This window comes from Pyrus communis, chromosome 17, assembly GCF_041283825.1.
Source record: "Pyrus communis isolate YQ-2024b chromosome 17, ASM4128382v1, whole genome shotgun sequence".
Lineage (NCBI taxonomy): Eukaryota > Viridiplantae > Streptophyta > Magnoliopsida > Rosales > Rosaceae > Pyrus > Pyrus communis.
Window position 1 is genome coordinate 4,170,606 of NC_142581.1, and position 11,142 is coordinate 4,181,747.

Genomic DNA, 11,142 nt, shown 5'->3' on the forward strand with positions numbered 1-11,142 from the left:
GAGGTTAAATATTCTGCAAGTAAAATCGGAGTGATAAATCTGTGATGTGTGGAGCATGGAACTTTGCGGATGGAAGACGATGCCGAAGGTGCTTCTTTGAATATGGATGTGATACTTGCTGCTTGATGCGAATAGGAGGGGAGGAAATCGTACTCCTAAACCGACCACCTCAACCTCAGGAGTACAAGAATAGGAGGAAAAAGAATCATACTCCCTAACCGAGTACCTCAACCCCAGGAGTACAAGAATAGGAGTGAAGGTCTATCAACCACATGTAGAGATTCAATCTCTTCCATTAATATATCATCCACCCGAAATTGACCTTTAAGTTTTTAGCATGTTGTTGATGTCGAAGCTCTACTACACGCTGAATTAAGCATGATCTTTGAATATGCTCGAGATGTTTGTGCTTCACTCATTCTTTCTGCACACTTGAAAATTAAGCATCCTTAATGTATTGATCGGGATATTTAACTTAATTTGGAGGGGATAATATTCCTTCACGACTAATTCATTTTTATCTTCAATTTTAACAAAATTTGAAAGATTGTTTCTTTTCCAATTCATATTGATAAAGTGCTCATAATTTCTTTTCAAATTAAGCTGCCTATTGTGTGCCTTAGCCGAACTCTCCCTCCTTTTAGTATAAAAATATCGATGTACTAAAAAAACAAAAAGATCATTGATTCTCCTTTTATAAACTAAACACGTACCTTATCTATGTCAAAAATTTCTGCGGAAATAAAAAGGGTGAGCTCAGAAGTAAATGTCCATTTCATCTCAAGGCATAAAAACGCAATTTTGATCAAGCATCAATCAAGAATCTTTCATTTGGTAAACAAATTCGTATCCCTTTCACGATTTAGGCAACTCAGTAATTTGAATTTAAATTTTTTTATTTTGCTTGATTATAAATTGTAAGACATTGTAGTTTTTTTTCTCGAATAAAGTTGTTCCTTGGATAACAGAACAATGGCTTTGCATCCATACGGACTGTAGTAAAAGAGCAGCTTCTAGATTAGAACTTGTGATTTCTCTTGAGCATGTGAGGGTATTTGGGTAAAGTTGCGAGTCTGCTTTGCTATACTTGGAAGTTTCTTAAAGAATTGACATTTATGGAATTGATGCACTAACTTGTGTGTACCTATTGCATCATATTAATTAAATTCAATTTCCTTAGGCCAGTTCCAATTAGGGATGGATAAAACACCCACGGTTAAGGGTAACTGCGGTTACCCGTCTAATTAAAATTCACTATTATGGTTATGGATAACTGTTTAGATAAATAAACGATTATAGGTTTACTCTTTTACCCGTGCAATTTAAATAGATGGTTATGAGTATTAATTGCGGTTATAAATGGGCACCTATTAATAATTTAGGAATACTTCAAGTTTGTTATTAATCTGATTAGGTGATTTGTTAGAAAAATTCATGATTCCTGCGGATTCTGTTCAATGCTTGGGTTTGTCCGGTGTCTGATTGAACTTGATTGAACAATTATTTAGATTTGATGCATGCGTAAGAAAGAAATGGATACTAACTTTAAAATTTGTGCAAGTTAAAAGTAGAATAGTGGAAGATGAAATAATCATGAAGATATCCTAATTCGATTTTAAACACTAAAAGTGACCTAAGGGTTCATTATCAAACATTTAGACTTCATTCAAAAAGGTAAACCTTATAAATGTTTGACATGATCAGCGAGACGTATAATTTAAGGTTTTCTTCACGTCAAAAAATATGTTGTTATGTATTATAACATATATGTTGGGATTAAATGTTGTAAGTAATTTTTTAATTTTCAAGGTTAAAAAAAACATGTAGACAGGTAAAAAGATAGGTTAAAAAAAGAAAAAAGAAATAAAAGATAAACGGATTAAAAAACAGGTAAACGGATAAACAAAATGGTTATGGTTAAATAAGTACGCGATTATGGATATGGTTAACTGTTTATAAACGGTTATGGGTATGGGTATAACTGTTAAGGCAATTACCCAACGAGTAAACGATTATGCGGGTATGAGTATAAACAGTTATGCGTAAATAACCGTTGTTACTTGCCCACCATAACCATTGCCCATCTCTAACTCCAACCTTGGAGTAAGTCATAAAATTTAGTTTTTATTCCCCCTCCCCCCAACCCCAAAATTTCATTCCAACCCTTGGGCCAATTTTCGATTTTGGGTTAAAACTCAAAAATGGGACAAATTCCGGCCAGCTTAAGTTTGGGTTAGTGGGGGAACTCATTTGTGCTAGTGGAAGACATGAAGTTGGACGACAAGTTGCCAAATTCATGCCTGCCACATGAAGCACGTTCTACAGCCAACATTAATGCTGCAAAGTACAACACTTGGGTGTGTCTACCCCTTGTCCGCTAAGAAAATTGAGCTCAACGACTCTTTTGGTTAACCAACGGTTGAAATTCAAATGGACCATTGGTTATCGAATGGTCCACATTCAATTTAGTTAATGTTTTTGTTTTATATTTATAAATTTATTAAATCTAACGATTGAGATCGAATATAATCAAATTGAATGGTTAAAAAAAAAAAAAAATCTAATAGCCCAAATTTAAATCCAATAGCTAAATAATTAAAAAAAACAATTATTTTACTCAAAATTCACCCAAAAACTCTATAAACACTTATGTATTTGTTCAAATATCCACACAAAACTCATTTTTCTCCTACAATTCTTCCAAATTGTCTTAGTTGTTGCTGTATTAATTGTGCTAATTGATGTATTAATTGTTGTTGTATTAACTGCTTTTGTATGTGTTTTTTTTTTTTTTTTGTCAAACGATAGATTTTGTTAGATTAGTCACCGACGAAGTTCGAACTCACGTCGTCATGCAAGGGCTAACATATTCCCACCATTGTGGTAAAAGGTCACTTACTTTTTGCATGTGTTTCATATGTGTCGGCTTAGTGATTTTTCAGTATTTATCAGAATTTAAATATTTTTAAGTTAAAATGCAAGTTTTTCTCAACTACAACCTAGCTAACTTCTCCATCAACATTTGAAAGAGAAGTACCATAAGACCAACACCTAATTGTTTAGACTACTTCAAAATTTAATTGCAGATAATTTAAGAAACAACAAAACTACTTACGAATTCTGTTGACAAATTATAGCATATATCATATCAGATTAATACAATTTATATGTTCGAATCCAAGCTTAATAGATCAACACTAACGGATTAAAAACGTTGCTCAATCAACCATCACCTTCCATTGGGATCGTTGATCTCAGAGAAGACAGTCCCAGACATTCCTTTAATCGAATCATTAGTAGTAGAATTATGATCACTACTAGTCTTGCTCACCCTGCTCTTCTCCAAGTCCGACGACTCCTCCCAGCTAATAAACCCTACATCGCTCCTAGTCACACTCTCAACGTCATCTCCACTGCCCATTTCATCGTTCGAATTTGAATCCCCTCCAACGCTCTGCTGAAGCTGCAGAGCAAACTCAAGCCCCCACACAACATCATTCATTGACGGTCGTTCGATTCCACTGTCATGCATACAACTCACCGCAATCTCAACGTACTTTTTCAAACATGCATTTCCAATCTTACCCCTCAAGCTCGGATCTATGATCTGATCAAGTTTCCCATTCTGGTGACAGATTTTAGTCCACTCAGCCAAACTCATTTGCTTTTTCTCCGCCGTACGAATCAAAGCTGGCCTCGCACACAGTACTTCACACAACACTACACCAAATGAGTATACGTCAGACTTCTCCGTCAATTGTTGACGGCGATAGTATTCAGGGTCCAAATATCCGAAACTACCCTTCACCACCGTGCTGATATGGGTCTGAGACACAGTAGCGGACCCCATTTTCGAAAGTCCAAAATCTGAAACTTTGGCCACCCATTTCTCATCCAATAAGATATTTGTGCTCTTTACGTCTCGATGAATGATCATGTACTTCGCCCCTGTGTGAAGGTAGTGCAACCCACGCGCCGCCCCGATACAAATCTGTAGCCGTTGATCCCACGGTAGAGGCGGATTATCGGTATTGTAGAGATGGTCGCGGAGGGTCCCATGCGCCATGTAGTCGTACACCAAGATCATCTCGCCGTCGTCCATACAGTACCCGATGAGTGGCACCAGATGGACGTGGCGGAGCTGGGATAGCATGTCGATCTCCGTCTTGAACTCGTGAGCTCCCTGCGACGACTGCGATTTCAGCCGCTTGATTGCAACAGGGCACAATCCACCATCCATGTTGACATTTCCTTTGTAGACGTGTCCGAAACCGCCGACGCCAATAATGAAAACACTGTCGAAGTCTTGGGTGGCGGCTTTGATCTCCGCCAGTGAAAAGTAGCGACACAAATCGGACGGTAAAGAAGAGCCGCGAGTCTTGGTTGACTTGGTCGTCGAAAAAGAAAATGGACCCCACTTTGTTCCTTGCCCGGAGCTTGAGTCCTTGACTTTTCTTCCTCTCCGGAAAACCAAAAATCCGAACACAGAGCCTAGAACAAACACACCTGAAACTACACCGGCGATGATGGCAAGCAGAGGAATCGATTTCTTGTCGGAAACTTTGGGGCGCGCTGGCTGAGCTATTTCGAGAGGCGGGTCGGGGTTTGGTCCGGCGAGATTCCTCTTTGAATCACTGAGCTTGAAGATCTCGAGTCCGTTCAAGATTGCATCGTTGTACTTCGTCAACCAATCTTTTGGGGTGGCTTGCAATGCAAGAAAGAGATGAACTTTCTTTTTACTTCCTGCGCCTTCAGGCACGAAAACGACGTAGTCTTTGTACACCGGCTTCCCATTACCGCCGCTCCACGTGATTACATCCGCCATCGGCTCCGCCGTCTGATTGGCGATGAAGATTTGAAACAGCCGGTCCCTGGGCAATGTAACATCACCTTCGAACTCACAAAAATGAAGCCGAATAAAGTAATTAAACATAGAATCTACCGGAAACCCCCAGGTGAGATTATAGCTCTTGTTTATGGTTTTGTTCCACCCCATCGACCGACCGGTTCGGTAAACTTCTTCCGGAGCAGAGTACTTCGGAATTTCCGAAAAGTCAAGCTCAATACTACTGTTTTGCGGCAGAACACTAAAATTTTTACTCAAATCGTCCAAATACTTGTCCTCCACTTGAATACCATCCCAGTTTCTGTAGATTCCAGTGTCCTGATTGAACGAGAGCTGAGATCCGCCGACGTTGATCCGGTAGACCATCTCCATGGCGGTGTTATTTTCGATCGGATACGGGTTTATGCTGCCTACGAGAACAGCCCCATCTGCGCTTTGCGGCGGAGTGTAATAAAGATTGTCGGGCATGGACACGATTTCGATTCCATTGATGAAGGCATAGGCATCTGGACTTGCTCTACTCGGAGTGAACGTGATGTTCAAGCTCTGTTCGGATGCAATGTTGAGACAGAACTCCCTTGATACTGTCTCCGACGAGGAAGCGTCGGCGGTGACGGAGGCGTTGAAGTCGCGGAGAAGGGTAAAGCCGCCGGCTTCGACTGAGAAGAGGGATTTAGATCGGTCGAACTCGACGGCGTAGGAAGTGGGGTAGAAGTACAAGCGGATGAACTTTTGGCCGCTGGTGAGTGGAAACGTGTACGTAAATTCGGAGCGAGAGAGCCGAGCTGTGGTGTAAGGCACTTGGCTGGAGGAGGAGATCGGGGTTGCTGCTTTGAATACGGATGAGCTGCCAGCTGCTTGGGAGGGGAAGAATTTTGAGTTGATATCGCCACTCCAAGTTCGTCCGTCCTGTTGGTTGACTTGATCGCCGGAAAAGCCGCACTGTAGGGTGATGTCATCGACCGGTTTGTAGACAGAGGGTGAGTCTCCGGCCACGTGTAGGGTTATGATTTGCAGAAACAGGGTAAGGAACAGATGAGCAAGATTGGGTTTCATGGTAAGGTGTTTGCTCCAATTTGGAAACGGGGAAATCTGTTGCTGCTTATTGTCGTAAGCTTAACAAAATTCCATTCATAATTAAACTTCTAAATGGATTTTTGAATACTTTAATGGTGAAGTGCTTGGTTGTAATTGGAAAACTGGGTGTTTGAAAGTTCAGAGGTTTAATTTTTTTTTTTTTTTTTCACCAAATTTCTGGCGAATGTTAAAGCAGCTTGTCTTGTCCTCTACTTTGAGTTGTTATATTATTGTTTGAATGCACAATTATTGAAAATCTAGGGCAAAACAAAAGTAGTGGAGCATGAGCACTGTTCTAAAAAATCTGCCTATCACTGTCTAGGCACTAGACGGCTAGTCACCGTCCCGATTAATGCATAGGCGTTTGAAAATTAAGAAATGACGCACATACCAGCTGAGGCACCCACCTAGCCCGCCCAGACCCACCTAGGCACCTCTCTAGGTTTCAACTTACTTAGACAGAAAATAGATAACTTTCAATTTGCATTGAATTCTTTTCAATAAATTGTAAGAGACTTGTTGAATACTTAAATGAGCATACACTATATGAGTGTTCTTCATGTTTTTATTATGTTTTAATACATATGTTATTCTATTTTGTAGTTTATGAAGAAATTATATATATTTTTAAGTATAAACAGACACTTATTTACACGAAATATAATGGATTTACTTGAATCCGTCTAGTCCGCCTAGGTTGACACACCCCGACCGAACTCAAGGCGTGCTGGCTGTCACGTGAGAGTGACATAGCCATGTGCACAGTGCGGAAGCAAAAGATAATAATAAAAGTACGAATAAATAAAAACCAAACTACTAAATAAACTAGTTAAGGTAACACACTAATGTAAGACTAAGTGTGATAAACATAATTAGAGCACAGAAAACCTAAGTACAGTCCAGAAGAAGAATACTAATTACACAACACTCAAAGGTGATCCTACATTTGTGATGTTCTGTCAGAACCACTGTCAAGTCTTTGTGAACCACCAAAGCTACTTCTAACTAGAACCTGGAGGGGCGCAAAACAGAAAGTGTGAGTGGGCAAAAACAAAGCTTTTCAAAATCATTTCATTATCAAAAGTTCTAACCCCTCGCCGTAAAACCTATATAGTTTCCCAGAAAATAGAATATACACATATATCGAAAACATGTTCAAAAATATGCCATGTCGAATGCCTCCACATAAAATGTAAGTAACCCAGGTAATGTCAATCAATGCAAGTAACATGTCAACCGGAGTCACCTAACGTGACATGTACGGTTGAATCTAGAGCTCAAATCCCTAACCCACTAACTATACCTGTACATGAGTCGGAACCACCTAAAGTGGTCTGTATGACAGGACTGGATGTAAATAAAAATGCTCAAGTGCTACGATCACGTGAAGACTGGGCGAATAATCGCGGGTCACCTACGAGTCGGAACCACCTATAGTGGTCTGTACAATAGGACTATGCACCTAACTTGGATCCAAGATGAGCGCGTGGTACGGGAGGTAAACATCACGTGAAGGACTGTGCCCTACTCTGGGCGGGAGCACTAACACCGGGGGTGCAGGTTATGAGCTCTCTATGCATCTCACATAACCACTAATTCACAATCATAAACCATAAACCATAAACTTACCTGACATTTACTTGTGGGTCCGCAACAATATATGCAACTACTAATGCATAAATAAATAAGAAAACGCTATGCATGGCATTTAAAACATATAAACATTCCATATTATTTTCTGGGAAAACCCACAAGTATATAGGTATATACGAAAAACCAAAAGCCCACTCACTAATATGTGGAAGGGTCGTAACCCCATTACCTCGAGTGACTGCACTCGTCCTCAGGATAGGTCTCACATATATGCGAAACAACTATAAAAATGTCAATTTAAAGCACATAACCAAAACTAGGTAATAACTTCTCATACAATGCTCAAATGGGGTGTGTGAATACACCAACGTGATTTACTCAACCTCACAAATATCCCCATATTTTTAAAATAATTTTTCGACCACCCACGCGCCGGCCAAGGCACTGCCAGACGCGCCGGCCACGCGCGGGCACGTGCCTGGCACACGTGTGGTAACCCTAACGGCGTTAGGGAATATTCCGTCCAAAAATAGAACATACCGTTAAAACTAACTTGACGCCGTTAAGAATATTCCGTTAACTTAACGAAATATTCCCTTGTCTTCTCCGGTGAGTCTCGCCGGCCGCCGTCGTTTGCAACTCGAATTCTCGCCGGAAACTGGAAAAATTTTCAAAACTTCATATTTTCTTTGTTTCTCAACCGAATTCCATGAAATTGGTACCAAAATGAAGCTTATAATGAGTAGAACAAAATCTTACCACTTTGAAGCCCTTAAATTCACGGAATCTCGTCGGAGAAACCATGAAATTTCGGCCAAAACTGCAACTCGCCACTCCTGGCCTTCCCGACGTCCAAAACACTTCAACTTTCTTCCCCGAGCTTCGTGGAGTGTTCTAAAGCTCCCTATGACCTTAAAAACTTCTAAAACCCCCACGATCACGTGTGCATGAACAGTGCACAAAATCGGGGTTCCCTGGTTCTTAGGTTTTCGAGGGTTTCACGTCTAAAAACTGGTATAGATGAGTTCGTGATGACGAGATGAAGGTGATGGTACTAAACACGAGCTCGATCTGCACATAAATGGGTTGGTTTGGTGTTGGCCTTACGACTTGTACAGACGTTGCAGAAAATCGAAAGAGGGATGAGAGATAGAGAGAAGGCACGGGAGTGTGGTATGGGTGTGTGTGTGTGGGTGTGTAGTCCTAGATGAATCAACAACCAAAAGAAACAACTAAACAACACCCCACAACACCAATTAACGTCCAAGGGCATTTTAGTCTTTTCGCACCTACGGTACAAATAATTCGGGACGGGCTATCACATAGGTGCCCGCTTAGACCCCGCCTAGCCTCCTAGGCGCCTAGGCGTTAGGCCCCAGCTTGCTACCGGACTAGCGCCTAACATCTTTTAGAACCTTGGGCATGAGAGAAAATTTAATGGAGGAGTGACTTCTCCGGCCACTTTATAAAGGATTAAGCTTTTTAGCTAAGTGGTCGTAGAAATTAACATAATTATTTATATTGTGTTTTAAGATTTTAAATTGATAGAAGTGATTTTTGAAGTTGTTTACCATCAATCATTTTGGTTATTTTATAATAAAACATTTGTTAAATTAAAAGTAATTTTTCTCAAATCAACTTCTTTACTTGAATTGGTATTTTCTTCAACTTAACTTGTATTAGTAGTTCATTATGTGACAATTACCCTGAATTTGTTTCATTTAAGTCTCTCTTTCATGGATCAAAGACTTTGAATGCATGTGTGGTCTAAATTAAGGGAACTTTAACGAAAACCTCCCGGTACTGTTCACTTTAACGAAAAACCATATTTTTACACTAAAAAATCAATCATAGTACTATTCACTTTACCCTTTATTTTGTCTTTGTCGTTAAAACTCAAAGTTCTCAAGCCATTTTCATTAGTTTTCCTCTAAATTAAAGATTCTCAATCATCAACAGTAACGTTAATAGACTATACACAAAGGGTAGTGGTAGTGGACTTGAAGAGTCAAAGTCTTTGCCACAAGTTTTTATGTATGGTGGGTCGTTTGCTTGTATACTTTTCCAAACAAGTAGAGATTGTGTTGTTTAACTTGTTATATATTCATATGGATAATGCTTGGTAGAAAAGTCTCACCACTAGCAAGTTACAAACAACCCGTCAAATGGTATCCAGCTATGAGTTAGTAAACGTCGTTTTAACAAGCATGTCTCTTTTGCAATGTGACTTTTGTGGTGAGGTGATGATATTATGCACACAGATTTTTGTTAGCATCGATGCATTTTGCGATTACATGTATCATTGATTTTAAGTACACATAAACGATTGACATATAAAAGGTTAATGTTGACTTGGTCGTTGTAAAAGCCACACTGAAGGGTGATGTCATCGATCGGAGTGTAGACAGAGGGTGAGTCTGCGGCCACGTGTTGGGTTATGATTAAACCTTTACTCTGACTTGTTATGTTATTGTTTGCATGCACAATTATTGAAAATCTAGGGCAAAACAAAAGTAGTGGGACATGATTTCATTCATGGAGGAGTTCATCGTTGATTCATCAAGATGAAGATAGTTTTTAGTGTGATTGGGAATATGTGATTGGTACATCAAATGTTATAATATAATTGATTAAATTTTTTTTCAAGAATTTAATTAATTGTATTATGATACTTTGTATACTAAGTTATGTTCTTAACATTGAAAAATATATTGGCACGATGACTTCTCAAGCAACTAACTAATATAAGATCGTGTATGAAATTTTTTCTGATATGACCTTGTATTAGTGATTCAGTACGCCACAATAATATTATATTTGTTTCATTTAAATCTTTTTCCAACGGGATGAATCAAAGACTTTAAAAGAGAGTTCATCATCCAGAAAGATGCAGCGCAATCCAGACAAACAATACCGGCCAAAGATTTGAATGTCAAATATTTGGCTGCACGTCTCAATCATCAAGAGTAAAGTTAATAGACTTGATACAAAGGGTAATCGACGAAAAATCCAAAGTCTCTGCCACTAGTCTTTATGCATAGTGATTTGCTTGTATACTTCTCCAAACAAGTAGAGATTGTGTTGTTAACTTGTAATATAGTCTTATGGAAAATGCTAGGCTGAAAAGTCTCACCACTAACAAGTAACAACCAACCCGTCAAATGGTATCCAGGTATGAGTTGGTATACGTCATTTTAACAAGCATGTGTCTTTACAATGTGATTTTTGAGGTTAGATGATGATAATACGCACCCGGATTTTTGTTAGCATGATGTATATTGCGATTTACATGTATTATTGATTTTAAGTGCATATAGACGATTGATTCTAAGTGCGCATAGAGGACTGACATACCCTATTCTTATAAGGTACTTGAACAAATTAATACTTAATCTACTCGACCATCCTTATATAATATAGTTTGGCTACAATAATATTAGGGGATACCCTCAATCAGTTGAGGCATTGAGCTTCTGCCTAGCTAAGTTTATGTTGACATGGTGTATACTGTATATAACCAAAAAGCACATTGGCTTCATAGAATTTATGTTCATCTGTTTTGAAATGGAAGTAAAATAAAGCTAACAAGTTACAAGAAGACTGGTGTTTTACTAAAATTTATGGTT

The 11,142-nt window shown here is 39.1% G+C and overlaps 1 protein-coding gene across 1 annotated transcript; it reads right to left on the reverse strand.

Annotated features, from left to right (window-relative positions):
• Positions 1 to 3,108: 3,108 nt before the first annotated feature.
• Positions 3,109 to 8,692, reverse strand: LOC137749503 (receptor-like protein kinase FERONIA). The gene is made up of 3 exons (XM_088688681.1): positions 8,276 to 8,692; positions 8,070 to 8,174; positions 3,109 to 7,797 (listed from the first exon to the last, which is right to left on the reverse strand). Exon 3 carries the CDS (start codon positions 5,900 to 5,902, stop codon positions 3,230 to 3,232), a length of 2,673 nt encoding a protein of 890 aa, XP_088544807.1. The 5' UTR covers positions 5,903 to 7,797; positions 8,070 to 8,174; positions 8,276 to 8,692; the 3' UTR covers positions 3,109 to 3,229.
• Positions 8,693 to 11,142: the final 2,450 nt, after the last annotated feature.

What these genes read in the sequence shown, in the direction of transcription:
- LOC137749503 (XM_088688681.1), bottom strand. Translation starts at nt 5,902, where the DNA reads ATGAAACCCAATCTTGCTCATCTGTTCCTTACCCTGTTTCTGCAAATC.